The 23124-nt window shown below is 44.1% G+C and overlaps 1 protein-coding gene across 1 annotated transcript; it reads right to left on the bottom strand.

Moving 5' to 3' along the window:
• Positions 1-5310: 5310 nt before the first annotated feature.
• LOC123456571 (protein PIGBOS1-like) lies at positions 5311-5797 on the bottom strand. The gene is made up of 2 exons (XM_045139938.1): positions 5725-5797; positions 5311-5560 (listed from the first exon to the last, which is right to left on the bottom strand). Exons 1-2 carry the CDS (start codon positions 5795-5797, stop codon positions 5367-5369), a joined length of 267 nt encoding a protein of 88 aa, XP_044995873.1. The 3' UTR covers positions 5311-5366.
• Between the last annotated feature and the right edge of the window lie 17327 nt (positions 5798-23124).

The following is a 23124-nucleotide window of genomic DNA, read 5'->3' as shown; positions in this document are numbered from 1 at the left end:
CCCATCTTTGTATTTCTTTTTTTTTTCTCTTAAATATGTATTTATTTGAGAGAGAGAGAGAATGGATATGTCAGGGTCTCTAGCCACTGAAAATGAATTCCAGACACATGTGCCATCATGTGCAGCTGGCTTATATGGGTATTGGAAAATGGAACCTGGGTTCTTGGGTTTTGCAGGCACATACCTTAACTGCTAAGCCATATCTTCAGCCCCCATATCTCTACTTCTTTTGTTTGTTTGTTTGAATGTAGGGTCTCTCTCTATCTCAGGTTGACCTGGAATTCACTATGTACTCTCAGGGTAGCCTCGAACTCTCGGTGATTCTCCTACCTCTGCCTCCTGAGTGCTGGGATTAAAGGTGTGTGCTACCCCACCCGGCTCGTCTTTCTACTTTTTAATGAGGGGATAGCCCAGGCTGGTCTTGAACTCAGGTATGTGCCACCACACCTGGCTCAATCTTTTTTTTTTTAAATTTTTATTAGCATTTTCCATGATTACAAAAAAAATCCTGTGTTAATTCCCTCCCTCCCCCCACACTTTCCCCTTTGAAATTCCATTCGCCATCATATTACCTCCCCGTAACAATCATTGTACTTACATATATACTATATCAACGTATTAAGTACCCTCCTCCCTTCCTTTCTCTTCCCTTTATGTCTCCTTTTTAACTTACTGGCCTCTGCTACTATTTTCATTCTCACGCAGAAGCCCAGTCATCTGTAGCTAGGATCCACATATGAGAGAGAACATGTGGCGTTTGGCTTTCTGGGCCTGGGTTACCTCACTTTCACTCTTTCTTTTTATTGGAGCATATTGACTTTATGTTTTCTTCAGTGTCACAGGTGTCAGTGCAGAAATACAGTTCTTACTTCAATGGGAATAAATAATCTGAATAAGCACAGCCCAGGAACAGAGATTCAGGTTGTCCCATGTGTGGCAAATATTTTCTGAAGTTTTTATAGTTGCAGAACAAAAGAAAAGCCATTTGGGAGACAGAGGTAAGATTGCTGTGAGTTCAAATCCAGCTTTGAACTACAGAGTGAGTTCCAGGTATGCCTAGGCTAAAGTGAGACCCTGCCTTGAAAAGCCAAAAAACAAACTAAATAAAAAAAGAAAGTGAAGCTGGAGAGATTGCTCAGTGGTTAAGACACTTGCCTACAAAGCCTAATGTCCTGGGTTTGATTCTCCAGTGTACATGTAAGCTAGATGCACAAAGTGGTGCATGCATCTGGAATTGGTTTGCAGTGTCTGGAGGCCTTGGTGTGTCCATTCTCTCTCTCTCTCTCTTTGTAAATAAATAAATATGTTAAAATGTGAAAAATTTTAAAAAGAAAGTCATAAATCAAGGCACTTTTCAAACACATTGGTAGAAACATCAGGCAGGAGGTTTGCAGCAAAGCAGGAAAATTTCTGCTCCAGGTTTCAGGTGCTATCTGAGCTGATGACATTCTTAGCATTTGGGTTAGTGGAAGCTATGGTTTAAATAAATCACAAAAGATTTCATGTTATAGCCATATCAGATCAGTGATAGCTAAGCAAATGAATGGCTATGATGGAGGCTAAAGATAGCCTAAGATAATTCCCTTCTGGATCTGCAACATTCCAAGTCTCCACAATCAAGATGTTCTCATAACCTTGTAGATCTTTAGCACAGGGGTGTGTGTGTGTGTGTGTGTGTGTGTGTGTGTGTGTGTGTGTGTGTAGTTTTCTAGGAACTTGAGTTCACATAGCAATAGCAAATGAAATATCCCCATGAAAAACTTTGCACATAAAACCATGTGCCTAGCCAGGCAAGGTGGGCATGCCTTTAATACCAGCACTCAGGTGCAGAGCTAGGAAGATCACTGAGTTGGAGGCCAGCCTGGGACTACAGAATGAGTTCCAGGTGAGCCTGGACTAGAGTGAGACCCTACTTAGAAAAAAGCAAACAGAAAAACCCACATACCTATACATATAGAATTCTGAAGTTTGAAAATAAGTTAGTTTCCTCAATAAAAGAAAAACACAAATGTGGGTTTTTTTCAAAGTTGTTGGAAAGAAAAACATTTTAGTACTTTGTGCTTTACTTAGAATCTGTTTATGTTTATTATATAATTCTGGGAGTATGCTTTTTACAAAAATATTTTATTTACTTGCAAGAAGGAGAGAGGGAGAGAGAGAGAATGGGTGCACCAGAGACTGTAGCTGCTGCAAATGAAGAACTCCAGAGGCACGTACCACTTTGTGCATCTGGCTTTAGGTGGGTACTGGGAATAGAAGTTTGGTCGTTAGGCTTTACAGGCAAGTGTCTTAACTGCTGAGCCATTTCTCCTTCTGTGAGTGTGCTTTTTTGAAACCAATTTCGGAGGCATAATTGATATGTACTAAGACATGTATTTCAAGCGTACAACTGGGTACGTTTTGACATACATGCACGCATTAAACAGTGGTGGTATCTTTTTTCGGGATTCCTTGGAAGTCATCTCAGCTCCAGGCGCTCCTGGAGATAGGCTTCCCAGCATTCCCCACAGGATGCCAAGGAGTCCTACCTGAGAAAGACTTCAAAGATCTCCCACCAGTAAAATCAGGATCACCAGCTTAAACGCACAAGGACGGCACTTTACTGTTCTTTCTTTCCGAAAAGCCCATAATTAACTGGTGTGGACTGAAAGCTACACTTGGCGCCAAACATCCCAGTGGAAAAACAAAGTGCACTGAACGCACGGGCCTCCAGGGGGAGAACGCCTGGGAAAGAGGCCAAGCCTCCTGAGTCACTAACTCAAAGTGCGATCATCCTTTTGCTGACCAAGGTCGCCGTGACCGCTGGCCCACGGCCCCAGCGGACCCCCACCCCACACACAAACACGCCACGCGGGAACTCTGACAGCCAAGGTCGCCCCCGGATCCTGCAGCCCCGGCCCACGAGCCCAGAGGCCCTGCAGCCCCACCCTGTGTCAAGGTCAGGCTCGGGGTTCCGCCCAGTGGAGAAACCAAAGGGCAGAGGAGAAGCGACGCTCCCCTGCCCTGGAAAGAGCTCCCGACGACAGCCCAGGAGACTAGCCAACCCGCCGGTTAACTTTCGTTTTTATTTAACTATTCACGTGATTGCCCAACTCCTGACTCAGCGATTTCTCCAAATAGCCTCCTTTAATTTATTGGTTTGTCGTCACCGCCTTCTCCTTTTCTTTTCCAGTCCTACCTACCATGTTTTGAATATTTAAATTAAATTTTCTCATTCGATTTGAAGAACAAATGACTGACACCCCCCCCCCCCAAACACACACACCGAGGTACGGCTTCACTCTGGCCCAGGCTGACCTGGAATTCACTATGTTCTCTCTCAGGGTGATGACTGATTTTGATATTTTAATTTATTAGAGAGAGAAACACAGATAGAGGAGAATGGGTGTGTCAGGGTCTCCAGTCACTGCAAATGAACTGCAGATGCAGGCACCTGTTTTACATGAGTACTGGGGAATCAAACCCAGCTTCTTATTTTCGCAGGCAAATGCCGAAATTACTGAGCCATCTCTCCAGCCTATGACTGACATTAAAAAATATAAATCAGGGCTGGAGAGATGGCTTAGCGGTTCAGCGCTTGCCTGTGAAGCCTAAGGACCCCGGTTCGAGGCTCGGTTCCCCAGGTCCCACGTTAGCCAGATGCACAAGGGGGCGCACGCGTCTGGAGTTCGTTTGCAGTGGCTGGAAGCCCTGGCGCACCCTTTCTCTCTCTCTCCCTCTATCTGTCTTTCTCTCTGTGTCTGTCTCTCTCAAATAAAATTTTAAAAAAATTAAAAAAAATCAACACTTGAGCCAGGTGTAGCAGTGCATGCCTGGGCTACAGTGAAACCCTGCTTTTAAAAGAAAGAGATCCGGGCTGGAGAGATGGCTTAGCGGTTAAGGCGTTTGCCTGCAAAGCCAACTGGTTTGATTCTCCAGGAACCATGTAAGTCAGATTCACAAGATGGCCTATGCGTCTAGAGTCCGTTTGGAGTGGCTGGAGGCTCTGTTGCGCTCATTCTTTCTCTATCTCTCTCTTTCTCAAATACATAAAATATACTTTAAAAATAGAAAAGAGAGATTGGGGTGAGAGATATGGCTCAGTGGTTAAAAGTTGGGCAAGTGGCTCAGTGAGTAGTGTCTCAAAAGCCTTGAGTTTGATCCCCAGCACCACATAATTTGGATAACCCACACCTGTAATCCCAAGGCTCAGCTGGTAGAGGCAAGAGGATCAAAAGTCCAAGGTTATCCTCAGCTGCATAGAAAGTTTGAGGCTAGGACTGGAGAGAGGGGTTAGTGGTTGAGGTGCTAGCCTGCAAAGGCAAAAGACCTCAGTTTGATTTGCTAGGACCCATGTAAGCCAGATGTACAAGGTGGTGCATGTGTCTGGAATTTGCAGTGGCTGGAGATTCTGGCATGCCCATTCTCTCCACCTTCTCTGTCTTTCTCTCCCTCAAATAAATAAATAAAAATAAAATATTTTTTTTATTTAAAAAAGAAAGTTTGAGGCCAGCCTGGGCTACATGAGACCCAGTCTCAAAGGAAAGAAAGTGGATGGCATTCCTCAGGAGTGACATCAGAGTTGGTCCCCTGGCCTCTAAACACACTCTACATATGTACACCTGCACACACAAATTCATACACATGTGCACACATAATAAAGCCAAGTGTGGCTTCACACATGTGGTGGTTTGAAACAGATGTCCCCCCAATACACTCATGTGTTTTGAATGTTTGGTCTCCACCTAGTGGCCAGTTGGGAGGTAGAGCCTTGCTGGAGAAGCTGTGATGTTGGGGGTGGGCTTTGGTGTATTATAGCCAGCTCCTCCATGCAAGAGTTCAGCTCACTTTCTGTTTTCTTTATTTTAATATTTTCTTTATTTATTTTCAAGCAGAGAGAATGGGTGGACCAGGGCCTCTAGCTATTGCAAACAGACTCCAGATGAATATGCCACTTTGTGCATTTGGCTATTAAGTGGGTACTGGGGAATCCGACCTTCATTATAAGCCCTTGTAGGTAAGCATCTTAGCCACTGAGTGAAAGTGAGCCCCAGCCCACTTTCTTGCTGCTATTTTCCAACTGCTGTAGCAGGTGGTGATGAGCAGAGAAAGATAAAGACTGGATGCACCAGGGCCTCCAGCCACTGCAAAGGAACTCCAGACGCGTGCGCCAATTTGTGTATCTGGCTTTACATGGGTACTGGGGAATCAAACTCGGCTCATTAGGTTTTATAGGCAAGCATCTTAACTACTAAGCCATCTTTCCAGTTCACCTTCTGGCTTTCCAAGCAAGTGACTTTTTCTTTTTTCATTTCCATTATCCATCATTTATTTGTTTAAAATGCACCCATTTCACTAGCTCAGTCAGTGTCCAATCCAGCGGTCCATTAAGCAGCCCCATTTGCCCGGCCACCTGAGCTTCCCTTCTCTCCAAAGTCTCTGGCCAGTTTCTCCTTTTGTTTCAATTCCTTTTGGTCTCTGGAATACTGTTCAAATATGAGCTGATAAATATATATTCCTCCCACGATTCCAAGGATGCTGGCAAAAGCCAGTTGTGGCAGAGTCAGTCCCCTGAACGTGGCTGCAGAACACAACACACTGGGCTCCTCATCCAGCAAATCTCTCGAGACCTGTGATCCCAGCACTTGGGAGGTGAAGGTAGGAGGATCAGGAGTCCAAGGTCATCCTTGGCCACAGGACACCACAGGCGACTTAAACTTCCACGCCTGCCACCAGCACGCCCACAGGAGACAATGAGCACCCGGGCCAGCGTTCCGTCCCTCACCTCGCAAGTGTCTTTCTTTAACTGCTGAGCCATCTCTCCAGTCTTTCTTTCTTTCTTTTTTTTTTTTATAAACAAGTTTTTATTTATTTGAGAGAGAGAGAAAGGGGCAGATAGAAGAGAGAATGGTCATGCCAGGGGATGTAGCCACTGAAAAGGAAGTCGAGATGCTTGTGCCACCTTATGCATCTTGCTTATATGGGTACTGGTGAACTGAACCTGGGTCCTTAGGCTTCATAGGCAAGTGCCTTAACCACTAAGCAATCTCTCCAGCCCCATCTCTCCAGTCTTAATCTTGATTTTTTTTAAAAAAATATTTATTTCCAGCCGGGTGTGGTGGTGCACGCCTTTAATCCCAGCACTCGGGAGGCAGAGGTAGGAGGATCCCCATGAGTTCAAGGCCACCCTCGGACTACAGTTGATTCCAGGTCAGCCTGGACCAGAGTGAGACCCTACCTCAAAAAACCAAAATTAAAAATATATATATATATATATATATATATATTTATTTCCAAGTAGAGAGAGAATGGGCATTCCAGGGCCGCCTGCCATTGCCGAAGCTGGAGGTCCTGATGCGCCCGCTCTTCCTCTATCTGTCTCTTTCTCTTCCCCTCGCCCTCAAATAAATAAATAAAAATAAAAAAGAAAAGCAAAACAAAAGAAGACTTTTTCACCGTTTTTCTTTTCCCTCACTGGTGGGCCCTTTCTAAGTCTGCACTGTTCTCTCTGACCCAACAAAGTCCTCTACAGACATTTAAACATAGCCAGTAAAGCTCAATCCAATTTGATGCCTAATCTACATCCCCAGTGTTATAAGAAACCCTTATCCAAACCCCACCATGTAGATTAACCACTCAGCCCCCCCCAACTTGAGAGCTTTCTGCTTTACTTTCTTCCCTAAAATAAATCTTGCTTAACATGACCTACTGTATCTTCATTTGGCAATTCTTTGTGAGTCACAAGACAATGTAACTGGCTTGGGGATTTATAGTGATGATCCATTGAGTGTCTGGAGCCCTAAGTCCTAAGCTACGCCTATCCAAAAGGGTGTTGGCATTCTCAAAACCTGTAACAATAGAACCAAACCTAGGGTCTCACATGTTAGGCAAGTGCTCTACCACTGGGATATGTCCTAACCTCAAGTATATAGCTGTTTTTTTTTTTTTTTCAAGGTAGGGTCTCACTTGGGCCCAGGCTGTCCTGGAACTCACTATGTAGTCTCAGGGTAGCCTTGAACTCATGACAATCCTCCTACCTCTGCCTCCCCAAATGCTGGGATTAAAGGTATGCGCCACCATGCCTGGCTTAATTTTTTAAATTTATTTTTTATTAGTTTTGTACTCAGTGAATACAGTCAGGTTGATACCATTGTTAGCCTCCTCCTTGTCCTCCCCCCTCCAAAGGGACCCTTCTTGTTGGGGTATATGGGTCATGCATTGTGGAGTTAGCCATCAGTTATGGGTAGGAAGAAATGTCTCTGTGTATCATGACCCAACGTGTGGCTCTGATATTCTTTCCACCCCCTGTTCTGCAAATTTCCCTGGGCCATGTTTAGGTCATTTTAGGTCTGCTTTAACGATGAGGTCTTGGGAGCCTCTGTGTCTCTGGATATCTTGTTTGGTAAGAGTTGGTTGTTCTCTGTGTCTATGTCCTTCACCCTTGTGCTGATATCAAGTTCACCAAGAAAACAGCACACTTGCTTGTTTCACCAATTATTCTTAGCTTCAGCTGGGGCCCTTTTGAGGTATTACAGGGTGGTTCTCTCCTTAGCATCTGCATGTATCTGAGAAACAGAAGCAGATTCTCCGACAGAGAGTAAAATTATCACAAGATATATGGAATAACCATTATTTTTTAGAGAGAATTTAATAGGTGTAGGCCCTCTTCTAGCCCACGATTGGTAGAAGCTTGATAATGGAGAGTGGGCTCATTACTGGATATGGTTCTGACTTGTTTCCCAGATCCAGCTATGGGTCCTGTACCACTGAGGGGATCAGTTAGCCAAATCAGGAGCAGCTGGTTTCCCACCCTGGCTGTGCACCACTATTGCACTCGTGTGGGCATCACGTCAAGTTGTTTGCTGCTAAGTAGGTTAGACCATGAGTTGCTTGGACAGATATTAGTCATTTTCCCCCAGTCATTCATGTAGCACCTTCTGGCACTAGACACGCTGACTGGGGACTCTCTTCCAGCTTGCAGCCATGTCATTCCTTGGTTCATGTCAACTGCATATGGTGTCTTCAGCAGTAGGGTCTTACCACTAACCTTTGGTGGGTCAGCAAGTACTCTGACAGAAATCTGTCTTCTTTTGGGAAATCTTGTAGGTCTCTCTGATCAGGAGCTCATTGTGGATGATAGCCACCTGCTGGTACTGGGAGTTACAGGCCAGTGTCCAAGAAGAGAGGGAAGGAAAAGATAAGTATTATAAAAGAGATAGAGAGATGAGAGAGAAGAGGGAGCAAGAGAGAGAAAGAAACAGGAGAAGATTAAGGTCTGTCTTCCCTGTATCCTCTCCAGGGCCTTGTGATTCAGGTATTCCCTCTAAGGGCCTGGTGAAGGCTCAACCATTTGGCCTGTCTTTTAGGATGTAGAATGTTATGGTACCATTGCTGTTTGGGTCCAGATTTGTGTCCTCCACCCTCTCCCTTGCCCTCCCCTCCCTCCCCACCCACCCTATTGTGTGGACCTCAAGATGCTTGCTGGGTATGTCGGCATCTTGGGTGGATTCAGGTTAGGAGATGTAGATGAGTGAGACTATGTGGTGATTATCTTTCTGTGATTGGGTGAGTTCACTGAGAATGATCTGTTCCAGGTTCGACCATTTTTCTTCAAATTTCATTGTGTTTTTCCTTACTGCTGTGTAGAATTCCATCGTTTTTGAGGTCGAGTTGCACTTTAGCCCAGGCTGACCTGGAATTCACTATGTAGTCTCAGGGTGGCCTTCAACTCACAGTGATCCTCCTATGTCTGCCTCCTGATTGCTGGGATTAAAGGTGTGTGCCACCACGCCTGGCTTTTAATTTATTTTTTAATGATAGCTTCCATACTTATAGAATAAACCATGATAATTCCCTCCCCTCCCCTACTTTCCCTTCACAAACTGATATTCCATCATATCCTCTCCCTCTCTCCCATTAGTCTTTGACTTTAATGATATCATCTTTTCCTCCTATTATGAGGGTCTTGTAAAAATATTGCTAGGCACTGTGAGGTCGTTAATATCAAGGCCACTTTCTGTCTGGACAATTGCAGTCCTACCCTTCCTTTGGCTCTTACATTCTTTCTGTCACTTCTTCCACAAAGGAGCCTGAGCCTTGGAAGGTGTAATAGAGATATTTCAGTGCTGAGCATTCCTCCACTCCTCTGTCACATCTTCTCAGTGCTATGATGCCTTTTGGGTCATCCCAGTGGTCACTGACATCTGAAAAGAGAAGCTTCTCTAGCCAAAAGTGAGAGTAGCATTAAAATATGGGTATGAACATTAAGAGAAGTGCTTACACAGCAATTTGGTTGGCATAATATATGCATTTAGACAGACAAGAGCAGATGTTACACTCCTAAGGCTCATGATCTCCCTCCCATTAGGCTTTTTTGGGGGGTTGGTTTTGATGTAGGGTTTCTGTATAGCCTAGGCTGAACTGGAATCCATTCTGTAGTCTCAGGGAGGCCTCAAACTCATGGCAATCCTCCTATCTCTGCCTACTGAGTACGCCACCATGCCCAACTCCCCATAGGCTTTATTTTATTTTATTTATTTATTTATTTATTTATTTATTTATTTATTTATTTATTTATTTGAGAGCGATAGACACAGAAAGACAGATAGAGGGAGAGAGAGAGAATGGGCGCGCCAGGGCTTCCAGCCTCTGCAAACGAACTCCAGACGCGTGCGCCCCCTTGTGCATCTGGCTAACGTGGGACCTGGGGAACCGAGCCTCAAACCGGGGTCCTTAGGCTTCACAGGCAAGCGCTTAACCGCTAAACCATCTCTCCAGCTCCCCATAGGCTTTTGATTATATTTTCAGTACCGGGCATGTATTCCCTCCCATAGAGCCTCTCTCCAGTCCAATTAGAGAGCAGTTGTTTTCCCTCATAACAGACATGCAACTATTGAACCCGTTTGTTTATTTGGCCTGGCTGGTCCAGCTTGAGGCTTTCAGTGTCCACTGTTTTACCACTGATGACTTCTGTCCCCCATAGGGCTGCATGCAGTACAGCTTTTTCTAGCTTTCTATCAGCTGGTCTACAGGGCTGAGGTTTTTCAGCTCAGCCCCAGTTTGATTTCTCAGTGACCTTGTAGCCCAGGCATGTGGAGTCTTCAGCAACAGTGTCTTATCATGTATTCCCGGTGTAAAATCAAGAGACTTAGCAGTAGCCTATAATGTTTTGGGGACATCAGGGACCTCCCTGGCCAAAAGCTCACTGAAAGGTATCCCATCCCTGGCACTGAAATTTTTCTAGTAACCATCTGAGGCTTCTGGGTGTGCTATTATCCAAAAAAGTAGGTTATCATATGGCTCATTCACAATATCCTGAATATTTTTTGTTTGGTTTTCTGAGGTAGGGTCTCACTCCAGCTCAGGCTGACCTGGAATTCACTATGTAGTCTCAGGGTGGCCTTGAACTCATGGCAATCCTCCTACTTCTGCCTCCAGAGTGCTGGGATTAAAGGCATGTGCCACCAGGCCTGGCAATAATATCCTGAATTTTGATTAACCCTCCCCCACCCCTCTTTTACTCAATCTCTTCCCTTGACCTCACTTAGGCCATTCCATTCACAGTCATCTGTTCATCTTCTTACATATATGCAATATCCTCCACTTAATCTACCCCTCTTCTCCCTCCCTTATAGCCTTTCTCTAGTTTATGTCCTCTGTTACCAATTTTTACTCCAACTCACACACATGTCTAAACATTTATAACTAGGATCCACATATGAGAGAGAACATGCAATGTTTGGCTTTCTGGGCCTTGAACTCATGGCAATCCTCCTAGCTCTGCCTCACAAGTGCTGGGACTAAAGGTGTGTGCCCCCATGCCTGGCTTAATTAAAAGATAAATTTATTTTGCAAGCAGAGGCAGGGACAGAGGGAGAGAAAGACAGGGAGGGATATAGAGAAGGAGAATGTGTACACCAGGGCCTCTAGCCACTACAAAGGAACTCCAGATGCACATGCCACTTTCTGCATCTGGCTTGATGTGGGTACTGGGGAACTGAACCCGGGTTGTTAGGCTTTGCAGGCAGACACCTTAACCACTGAACAATCTCTTCAGTCTCCAAGTACATAACTTTTTAAAAAATTATTCACTTTTTTTCAAGCAAAGCTACAGAGAGAGAGAGAAAGAAAGAGAATAGGTACACCAGGGCCTCCAAGCAGTGCAAACTCCAGGTGCATTCATCAGTTTGTGTATCTGGCTTTACTGGGATACTAGGGAATTGAACCCTAGTTTTTAGGCTTTGCAGGCAAACACCATAATTGATGAGCCATCTCTCCAGCCCAAGTATATAATTTTTTTTTTTTTTTTTTTTTTTTGGTTTTTCGAGGTAGGGTCTCACTCTGGTCCAGGCTGACTTGGAGTTAACTCTCATCTCAGGGTGGCCTTGAACTCATGGCAATCCTCCTACCTCTGCCTCCCGAGTGCTGGGATTAAAGGCATGCGCCACCACGCCCGGCTTGTTTGTTTTTGCGGGGTAGGGTTTCACTGCAGCCCAGGCTGACCTGGAATTCACTATGTAGTCTCAGGGTAGCTTCCAACTCACGGCGATCCTCCTACCTCTGCCTCCCTAGTGCTGGAATTAAAGGCATGTGCCACCACGCCTAGCTAAGTATTTAACTTTTAATTCCCATTTAATTGTGTAGGTTATGAAATGAACATGGATTGTTTAATCCCAGTTTCTCCATTCGAGGACATTTGTGTTCAATTTTATTTTCCCTTGAGCAAACTCTTTAAAATAACTCTGTAGTGAACTCTTTGAAGCAAAGCACCCTTTGAAATGCAAACAGCCACTCCCAAACCAGTCTACCTTTATAAGTTTGAGTTCTCATTTATTGGAGTCAAAGTTTGATTGAACACCTAAGATTTATTTTTGAAGAATTGTTTGATGTTATCCTACAAATATAGGTTAAAAAAACAGTAACAATTAGTGTTCTAAGCATCTTTTGTCTTTTCCCACAGTGTTTCAACAATGTAGAAATCCGTAAATACTTAGGTTGGGTAAAAAGAGCAATTTAACTTCTTTCCTACTAAATAGGAGGAATTTGGGAAGTGTATCCATTTGACTAGTGATGAGAGTGGAGAGGCAAAGAGTCTGAGCATCAGGGAATTTACAGAAAATGAAAGGTATCTGCTCTAAGTGTTTATAGTCGAGTGATTCAAAGTGAAATCAAATATGTATGAAATATTGGACAGATTCTAAGTCATATGTGATCATATTCCTGTATAGTCCTACTGCTGGACACGGTTTAAAATATGGAGAAAAGCCAGGCGTGGTGGTGCATGTCTCTAATCCCAGCACTAGAGGCAGAGGTAGGAGGATCACTGTGAGTTGGAGGCCACCCTGAGATTACATAGTGAATTCCAGGTCAGCCGGGGCTAGAGTGAGACACTACCTCAAAAAAAAAAAAAAATCATAAAATAAAATATGGAGAAGAAAGCCAGTTATAGTGACACACACCTTTAATTCCAGCACTCAGGAGGCAGAGGTAAGAAGATCGCAGTTAGTTTGAGGCTAGCCTGGGACTACAGAGTAAGTTCCAGGTCAGCCTGGGCTAGAGGGAGAATCTGGCTCAAAAAAAAATTAAAATAAAATAAAAACAAAATAAAATAGAAGAAAAACGGATGAATTCAACAGGATTTTATCAGTATCAACTATACATCAGGCATTATTCTTGATTCTTTGGATTAATATTAGTGAGCATAAAAGGCATAAATTCTCATCCTTTGGGCATTGACTTTTAAAATTTCTTTCTTTCTTTTTTATACTTTATTTATTCAAGAGAGAGAGTGAAAGAGACAGCTAGAGAGAATGGGTATGTGAGGGCCACTGCAAATGAACTCCAGATGCATGTGCTACGTTGTGCATCTGGTTTTACATGGGTCTTAAGGAATAAAACCTGGGACCATTGACTTTGCAGGCAAGTACCTTAATCTTTAAGCCATCTCTCCAGCCCTCTTTATTTTTTCAAGGTATGGGGTCTCACTGTAGCTCAGGCTGACCTGGTATTCACTATGTAGTCTCATAGTGGCCTCAAACACAAAGCAATCCTCCTACCTCAGCCTCCTGAGTGCTGGAATTAAAGATGTGTGCCACCATGTCTGGCTCCTCTTTTTCTGGCGGGGGGTTGAGGTAGGGTGTCACTCTAGCTCAGGATGACCTGAAATTCATTATGTAGTGTCAGGGTGGCCTCAAACTCTCAGCAGTCCTCCTACCTCTGCCTCCTGAGTGCTGGGATTAAAAATGTGTGCTGCGGGCTGGAGAGATGGCTTAGCGGTTCAGCGCTTGCCTGTGAAGCCTAAGGACCCCGGTTCGAGGCTCGGTTCCCCAGGTCCCACGTTAGCCAGATGCACAAGGGGGCGCACGCGTCTGGAGTTCGTTTGCAGAGGCTGGAAGCCCTGGCGCGCCCATTCCCTCTCTCTCCCTCTATCTGTCTTTCTGTGTCTATCGCTCTCAAATAAATAAATAAAAAATTAAAAAAAAATAAACAATAACACTTATAAAAAAAAATGTGTGCTGCCACGCCTGGCTCTCTCTCTCTCTCTCTTTTTAAAATTTATTTATTGAGCATCAGGGAATTTACAGAAAATGAAAGGTATCTGCTCTAAGTGTTTATAGTCGAGTGATTCAAAGTGAAATCAAATATGTATGAAATACATATAAAAAATAAATAAAAAATTAAAAAAAATAAACAATAACACTTATAAAAAAAATGTGTGCTGCCACGCCTGGCTCTCTCTCTCTCTCTCTTTTTAAAATGTATTTATTTGAGAGCGACAGACACAGAGAGAAAGACAGATAGAGGGAGAGAGAGAGAGTGGGCGTGCCAGGGCTTCCAGCCTCTGCAAACGAACTCCAGACGCGTGCGCCCCCTTGTGCATCTGGCTAACGTGGGACCTGGGGAACTGAGCCTCGAACCGGGGTCCTTAGGCTTCACAGGCAAGCGCTGAACCGCTCAGCCATCTCTCCAGCCATCTCTCTCTTTTTAAATGGGTAATTCCAGCCCTTGGGATGCCAAGGTAGAGGATCGCCGTGAGTTGGAGGCCACCCTGAGACTACATAATGAATTCCAGGTAAGTCTGGGCTAGAGCGAGACCCTACCTCAAAAACTCAAAAATTAATAATTAATAAGTAAATAAATAAAAATAAATATTGGTAGGCCAGGAGTGGTGGCACACTCCTGTAATCTCAGCACTCGGGAGGCAGAGGTAGGAGGATCACCATGAGTTCGAGGCCACCCTGAGACTCCATAGAGAATTCCAGGTCAGCCTGAGCTAGAGTGAGACCCTACCTCGAAAACAAACATATATAGGGGCTTAGTGATTCAGTAACTTACCCATAAAGCCTAATGACCTGATTTGATTCTTTAGTACCCACATAAAGCCAAATGCACAAAGTGGTACATGTGTCTGGATTTCATTTACTGTGGCTGGAGGCCCTAATGCACCCATTCTCATTTTCTGTCTCCTCTCTCTTGGCCAGGTGTGGTAGCACATGCCTTTAATCCCACCACTCAGGAGGCTGAGGTAGGATGATTGCTGTGAGTTCAAGGCCAGCCTGAAACTACATAGTGAATCCCAAGTCCTAGGCTAGAGCGAGACTCTACCTTGAAAAACCAATATATATGCTGGAGAGATGGGTCAGTGGTTATAGGTGCTTGCTTGGAAAGCCTGCTGGACCTGGTTTGATTCCTCAGTATGGAATGTGTGTATGGAATGCATCTAGAATTCATTTGCTGTGGCAAGAGAACCTGGCACACCCATACTCACTCTCTTTCTCTCTTTCCCCTCTTCTTCTCTCTCAAATAAACAAAACTCCAAACACTTGCACCACTTTGTGAGTCTGGCTTTACGTGAGTACTGGGGGAATAGAAGTGGAGGCCAGCAGGCTTTGCAAGCAAGTGCCTTTAACTGCTGAACCATCTCTCCAGCCCTTATAACATTTTTTGTTTTATTTGAGGTAGGGTCTCACTCTAGCCCGGGCTGACCTGGAACTCACTCTGTAGTCCCAGGCTGGCCAAATCACAGTGATCTTTTGTACCTTAACCTCCCAGAGTGCTGGGATTAAAGAAGTGTGCTACCACACCACGATTCCTGGTGGACATTGAGTTTCTGTTTTGTTTTTTTCTTTTTTCTTTTTATTTATTTATACACAGAGAGAGACAAGACAGTGAGAATAAGGGCATGAGGGCCTCCAGTTGTGGCAAACTCCAGACGTATACGCCACTTTGTGCATCTGACTTTATGTTGTTAGTCTTTGCAGGCAAGAGCTTTAATGACTGAGCAATCTCTCCAGCCCATTGTTTTTTGAGGTAGTGTCTTGTAGATCAGGCTAACCAGGAATTCATTCTGTTGGCTCTGGGTGGCCTCGAACTCATGATGATCTTCCTACCTCTGTCTCCCCAGTGTTGGGATTAACATTGAGGTGGGGTTTTTTTTGTTTGTTTTTTTGGTTTTTCAAGATAGGGGTCTCACTCTAGCTCAGGGTGACCTGGAATTCACTGTGTAGTCTCAGGGTGGCTTCGATCTCATGGTGATTCTCCTACCTCTGCCTCTAGAATGCTGGGATTAAAGGCGTGCGCCACCACTCCTGGCTAACATTGGGAGTATTATTATTGTTATTATTATTACTGACAACTAACAATAATTTTTGTTTGTTTTTTTGAGGTAGGGCAGCTCAGACTGACCTAGAATTCACTATGTAGTCTCAGGGTGGCCTTGAACTCACAGAAATCCTCCTAACTGAATTTCTTTTTTTTTTTTTTTTTTCGAGGTAAGGTCTTGCTCTAGCCCAGGCTGACCTCCTGGAATCCACTTAGTAGTCTTAGGGTGATCTTGAATTCACAGAAATCCTCCTACCTCTACCTCCCAAGTGCTGGGATTAAAGTCATGCACCACCCCATCTGGCTATAACAATGAATTTTAATGAGAAGATGATACTTAATATAAAGTGATATGTTATGTTAGAAGGAGATAAGTGGTGCTATGAAAAATAGGCAGGAACAGTAAACTTGAAAGTGTGTGTGTGTGTGTGTGTGTGTGTGTGTGTGTGTGTTGGAGGTTCAGTATTAAACAGGACAGTCAGTGGGCTTTGAGAATGTGACCGTCAGAACCCTAGGGGTGTAATGCCTACTATTGTCTAGCTAAATGCATATATTATGCTCATCAACCTGTCCTGTATGCACTTTACTTAACGTTCATAACCATATGGTTTTTTTGTTTGTTTGTTTGGTTTTCTGAGGTAGGGTTTCACTCTAGCCCAGCCTGACCTGGAATTCACTATGTAGTCTCAGGGTGACCTCAAACTCATGGTGATCTTCCTACCTCTGCCTCCCGAGTGCTGGGATTAAAGGCGTGTGCCACCACGCCTGGCTCATGACCATATGTTAATACTGCTCTCACTTTTGGTTAGAGAAGCTTCTCTTCAGATGGCAGTGACCACTGGGATGACCCAGAAGGCACCATAGTGCTGAGAAGTGACAGAGGAGTGCTCAGTACTGACATATCTCTATCACACCCTCCAAGGCTCAGGGTCCATTGTGGAAGAGGTGGTGGAAAGAATGTAAGAGCCAAAGGAAGGGTAGGTCTCCTTACAACGCAACTGTCCAGACAGAAACTGGCCTTGATACCCACGACCTCATAGTACCTACACCAGACCCTCATAATAGGAAGAAAAAATGATGACATCATAATAAAAGAGAGACTGAGAGGGGGAGGGGATATGATGGTGGTAGATTTGTGCAGGGGAAAGTGGGGGTAGGGAGGGCATGAAATTATCTATGGCTTATTGTCTGTAATTATGGAAGTTGTCAATAAAGTCTGAAAAGCCAGGAGTGGTGGTGCACTCCTTTAATCCGAGCACTCAGGAGGGTCACTGTGAGTTTAAGGTCACCCTGAGACTACATAGTGAATTCCAGGTCAGCCTGGGTTAGAGAGTATGGTGGTTTGATTTAGGTGTCCCCCATAAACATAAGTGTTCTGAATGCTAGGTTCCCAGCTGATGGAGATTTGGGAATTAATGCCTCCTGTTGGCAGTGTATTGTTGGGGGTGGGCTTATGGGTGTTATAGCCAGTTTCTCCATGCCAGTGTTTGGCACACTCTCCTGTTCCTATGGTTCACCTTATGTTGGCCAGGGGGTGATATCCACCCTCTACTCATGCCATCATTTTCCCCTGACATCGTGGAGCTTCCTCTTGAGCCTATAAACCAAATTAAACCTCTTTATCCCACCAGCTTCTCTTAGTTGGGTGATTTCTACCAGCAATGAGAACCTGACTGCAACAGAGAGAGACCCTACATTCAAAAACATTTAAAAAAAAAAAAGCCACGGGCTGGAGAGATGGCTTAGCGGTTAAGCGCTTGCCTGTGAAGCCTAAGGACCCCGGTTCGAGGCTCGGTTCCCCAGGTCCCACATTAGCCAGATGCACAAGGGGGCGCACGCGTCTGGAGTTCGTTTGCAGAGGCTGGAAGCCCTGGCGTGCCCATTCTCTCTCTCTCCCTCTACCTGTCTTTCTCTCTGTGTCTGTCGCTCTCAAAAAAAAAAAAAAAAAAAAAAAAGCCGGGCATGGTGGCACACGCCTTTAATCCCAGCACTCGGGAGGCAGAGGTAGGAGTATCGCCATGAGTTCAAGGCCACTCTGAGATGACAGAGTTAATTCCAGGTCAGCCTGGACCAGAGTGAGACCCTACCTCGGAAAACCAAAAATAAATAAATAAATAAATAAATAAATAAATAAAAATTAAAAAAAAAATAAGGGCCAGTTAAGCAAAGACCTGGAGGAAGTGAGTTAGCCACCTGGATATCTGAGAAAGAACATTCCAGGTAGACCAAGCAGCCGGGATGAAGGCCTTGATAATGGAAGCGCATCTAAAGAACAGCACAGAGCTTTCTAGTGTGTGCAGAAAGGAGCCAAGCTGTTTGCTTAAATAAAAAAGAAAACATGACCGGAAGCCAGGTGTGGCAATTCATACCTATAATCCCAGAACTGGGTTTGAGGAGGTTTGAAGTCAGCCCAAATTACCCCTGGAGGCCCTGTCTCTAAAGAAGTAAACAGATAAACAAATGACTATCTATGTGATCTGAAGCTACAACAAGGCTATAGCCTGAAGGAGTGCTTGAGCAGCTGCTGAGGCAGAAAGAAGTTACCAGATGCCACTAGGCCTACATCCTAAAACTTGAGTCATGGAAGGGAGGGGAAGAGGAGTGTGGTGGTTTGAATAGAATAGATGGCCCCCAATATATTCAGTTGTTTGTTTGTAGTTTGAATCTGTAGCCACCTGGCTGGAGGCAGTGTCACTGGGTGGATCTTAAGGTGTGGTGGTGGGTTTCAGATTTCAATCTAAAGATATATAATGTGTGCCTAGCTGGAGTTCCTGAAGTGTGCTGTGTGGCTTTTGGCTTTTAGGCTTGTGCTTCTGTCTCTCTGCTTGGTCCTGTGAAGGCAGGTCAGCTTCTTCTGCCATTATGGAACTTCCCCTGGATCTGTAGGCTTCCATAAATACCCCTTCCTCCATAACTGTGCCTGGTCTGGAAGTTCATCTCAGCGAACCTGAAGCTGTCTGCTACAAGGAGGGTACCAAATGGCTGTAAAATGGAGTCAGAGCCTCAAAATGTCACAAAATTGTTTTTATCCAGGCTTGCATATACATGGAGGAAGAGAAAACCAGCATGTGCCAGATTCCTGGAGTCTTGTTAAATGAAAGAAAACATCAACTAGATAACAATAAAGTAAAATAAAAACAAGCTGGGCATAGTGGTGTATGCCTTTAATTCTGGCCCTTAGGAGGCAGAGGTGGGAAGGTTGCTGTGAGTTTGAGGCCAGCCGGAGACAACAGAGTGAATTCTAGGTCAGCCTGGGCTAGAATGAAACCCTGCTGTGAAAAAACAAAAATAAAGTCCTAGAATCGATGTCTAAGCATGACTGTGCTCCTCTGGAAGCTTTGAGCAGAATGTGGTTACTCGCCTTTTCTAACTGTGTAGGCTGCCTGTGGTCCTTGGCTCACAGGCCCTTCTGTCTTCCAAGAAACAACGGTGGTGTAATCTCCTCGACCCTGTTTCACGATCACATCTCTGTCTCTTCCTTCTTTCACTTCCCAGGACCCTGTGACTACATTAGTGTAATTTAGCGTGCATTTGCCTGCAAAGCCAAAGGTTCCCGGTTCGATTCTCCAGGACCCAGGTAAGCTAGATGTACAAGATGGCACATGCATCTGGAGTTTGTTTGCAGTGGCTGGATGCCCTGGTGCACCCATTCTCTCTCTCTCTCTCTTGCCTCTTTCTCCCTCTCAAATAAATAAATAAATAAAATATATTAAAAAAATCCAAAGCCAGGCATGGTGGCACATGCCTTTAATCCCAGCACTCAGGAGGCAGAGGTAGAAGGATCACCAGAAGTTTGAGGCAACCCTGAGACTGAATTCCAGGTCAGCCAGAGCTAGAGTGAGTCCCTACCTAGAAAAACAAAAAAAAAAACAAAAAAACAAAAAAAAATTCAGATGAAGGCTAGAGAGGTGGCTTAGTGGTTAAGGTGCTTGCTTGCAAAGCCATAGAAGGCTGGTTCAATTCCCTAGGTCCCATGTAGACAAGATAAACAAGATGGCACATGCATTTGGAGTTTGTTTTCAGTGGCTGGAGGTCCTGGTGCACCCATTCTCTCTTTTTCTCTCTCATAAATATATGCCTTGTTCCCTCTCTCTCTCTCTCAAATAAATAAATATATATTTTTCTTAATTCATATGAGGGCTGGGGAGCTGGCTGAACCTTGGATGCCATTACTCAGATATGCCATCCACCTTTTTGTTTTCCCTTAGGTAGGATCTCATTCTAGCTGAAAATCTCCTCCATGTAAACCAGCTGACAGAAAGTTGGAAAAAGCCACGCTACATGTGGTTCAATGAGAGAGAGTGTGTGTGTGGGGGAGAATCACCAGTGGAGATACTCAACAATGGACACTGCAAGCCTTAAGTTTGGCCAGCCAGGCCAAATGAGCCAATGGGTGCAATAGTGGCATGTCTGTTATGGGGGAGACCAACCACTCTTTACTTGGACTGGAGGCATGTTCCATGGGAGGGAATACGTACCTGATACTGAAAACCTAAAACAATGGTAGTTATGAGTCCTAGAGGGAAAGTACTAGGGGTGTAACGTCTACTGGTGTCTGGCTAAATGTATATACTATGCTCACCAAACTGCCCAGTAAGCACTTCTCTTAATGTTCATACCCAAATATTAATGCTACTCTTACGTTTATTTATTTATATTTATTTATTTACTTACTTGTTTGACAGAGAAAGAGGGAGATAGTGAGAGAATGGGCACATCAGGGCCTCCAGCCACTGCAAATGAACTCCAGATGCATGTGCCCCCTTACGCATCTGGCTTACATGGGTCCTGGGGAATAGAAGCGGGAGCCTTTGGCTTTGTAGGCAAGTGCCTTAACTGCTAAGCCATCCCTCCAGCCCCAAGTCTCACTTTTGTTTAGAGAAGCTTCTCTTTTCAGATGGCAGTGACCTTGGGATGACTCAGAAGGCACCATGGTGCTGAGAAGTGACAGAGGAGTGCTCAGCACTGAAATATCTCTAGTCTATCCTCCATGTCTCAGGGTCCATTGTGGAAGAGGAAGTGGAAAGAATGTAAGAGCCAAAGGAAAGGTAGGACTCCTTACAACATGCTCCTCCAGACACAAAATGGATGGGATATCCATGACCTCACAATGCCTGACACTACCTGCATAAGACCATCATAACAGGAGGAAAAGATGATGACATCAAAATAAAAGAGAGACTGATTGAAGGGGAGGGGATATAATGGAGAATGGAGTTTCAAAGGGGAAAGTGGGGGAAGGGAATTACCATGGATTATTGTCTATCATTATGGAACTTGTTAATACAAAAATAAAGTTAAAATATGTGGGAGGTCAGGTGTGTTTGCACATGCCTTTAATCCCAGCACTCGGAAGGCAGAGGTAGGAGGATCTCTATGAGTTCAAGGCCAGCCTGAGACTACATAGTGAATTCCAGGTCAACCTAGGGTAGAGTAAAATCCTACCTAGAGAAACAAACAAACAAGCAAACAAAAAAGAGCCAGGCGTGGTGGTGCATGCCTTTAATCCCAGCACTCAGGAGGCAGAGGTAGGAGGATCGACGTGAGTTCAAGGCTACCCTGAAACTCCATAGTGAATTCCAGGTCAGCCTGGGCTAGAGTAAGATCCTACCTTGAAAAACCAAAAAGAAAAAAAAAATGTATGGGGGCTGGAGAGGTGACTGAGCAGTTAAGGCACTTACTTGCCTGTCAAGTCTAACATCCCAGGTTCAATTCTCCAGTACCCACGTAAAGCCAGATGCACAAAGTAGTGCATGTGTCTGGAGTTCATTTGCAACAGAGTACCTGACATACTCATTCTCTCTCTTTGCTCATAAATAAATAAAATATTTTTCAATGTATGTAATGTCTACAAATAGCAAATCACAAATACTATATACATTGTTTTGGGATCTTGTCTATTTTATTAATTGAAGGAACTGCTAAATTTAAGTGAGGGGTTGTAAACATAAAATGCAATATTTTCATAGAATAATAAATTCTCTCTCTGGGCCCCAGATTAAGAACTTCTTAAATTAGGGGCTGGGGAGATTGCTCAGTGGTTAAAGGTATTTGCTTTCAAAGCCTACTACTTTGGGATTCAATTTCCCAGCATGCACGTAAAGCTGGATGTGACCTACTAAGCTTATGTTTGCTTGTAGTGGCAAGAGATCATGCATGACCATACATGCACATGCATGAAAATTAATACATGAAAATTAATTCTATCTATCTATCTATCTATCTATCTATCTATCTATCTATCTATCTATCTATGTCTTTCGAGGTAGGGTCTCACTCTAGCTCAGGCTGACCTGGAATTCACTATGTAGTCTCAGGGTGGCCTTGAACTCACAGCGATCCTCCTACCTCTGTCACCTGAGTGCTGGGTTTAAAGGCGTGCATCACCACGCTCAGCTATAAATGATATCTTTTTAAACCTAAATTTGTCTGAGTGTGTTAGTGCATGCCTGTAATCACAACACTCAGGAGATAGAGACAGAAGGATCAAGAGTTCAAGGACAGCTTTGGATACACAATGAGCTTGAGGTCAACCTAGGCTATATGAGACCTGCCTCAAAAAAGAACCGTGCCGGGCGTGGTGGCGCCTGCCTTTAATCCCAGCTCTTGGGAGGCAGAGGTAGGAGGATCACCATGAGTTTGAGGACACCCTGAGACTACATAGTGAATTCCAGAAAAAAAAAGAACTGTAAGGTGGAGAGTGAATATATCCCACGTATTATTATTTGACATAGGAAAATGAATTGCTGTTTAATTTTGTGGCGTAGTTATTTCCTTCAAACTGAAGCATTCCCTCTTGGGACGGAAGAGAGTAGCTCATGAGACTCAGGAAGTTTGTAAAATGTATGAGGCTCAGGAAACCCAGAAAGCTGCTCTTGAGATTATAAGCAGTAAACAGTTGGAGGGGGAGGGGAGATGGGTCAGTTTTCTGTGGAGTTATGTGCAAATTGGGCCAAGAGTTCTAGAGATGTATGTTTTTTTTTTTTTGTTTGTTTTGTTTTTAAGGTTGGGTCTTACTCTATCCCAGGCTGACCTGGAACTCAATATGTAGTCCCAGGCTGGCCTCAAACTCACAGTGATCTTCCTAGCTCTGCCTTCTGATTTCTGTGATTAAAGGTGTGTGCTACTAAGCCTAGTTCCCTGGCTATTTTCTTTTCTTTTTTTAATTTTTATTTTTTAAAATTTTTATTAGCATTTTTCATGATTATAAAAAAAATTCCATGGTAATTCCCTCCCTTCCCCCCCCCTGGCTATTTTCTTAAAAGAAGAAAGTCTTTTTTTTTGTGGGATGGGTTTCAAGGCAGGGTCTCATGCTAGCCCAGGCAGACCTAGAACTCAATATGTAGCCCAGGCTGCCATTGAATTCATGGTGATCCTCCTAACCCAGCCTCCTAAGTGAAGAGATTAACAGTAGTTGCTAACACCACACCAGGCTCCAAATTGTATACATTTATGTTGTACTACATGATGAAAATATGACTTCATTTAAAAAATATTTTATTTATTTGAGAGAGAGAAAGAGGAAGATAGACACAGAGAGATAGA

Source organism: Jaculus jaculus, chromosome X, assembly GCF_020740685.1.
Source record: "Jaculus jaculus isolate mJacJac1 chromosome X, mJacJac1.mat.Y.cur, whole genome shotgun sequence".
In the NCBI taxonomy this organism is placed as follows: Eukaryota; Metazoa; Chordata; class Mammalia; order Rodentia; family Dipodidae; genus Jaculus; species Jaculus jaculus.
This window is presented reverse-complemented; position numbering and strand designations above follow the sequence as displayed.

Bases quoted from the DNA above. Each gene is read 5' to 3' on its own strand.
- LOC123456571 (XM_045139938.1), bottom strand. From the start codon at position 5,797: ATGGCTCAGCAGTTAAAGAAAGACACTTGCGAGGTGAGGGACGGAACG. The intron at 5,561-5,724 runs GTGGGCGTGCTG...TGTGTTCTGCAG, and splicing joins CCGGGTGCTCATTGTCTCCT to CCACGTTCAGGGGACTGACT.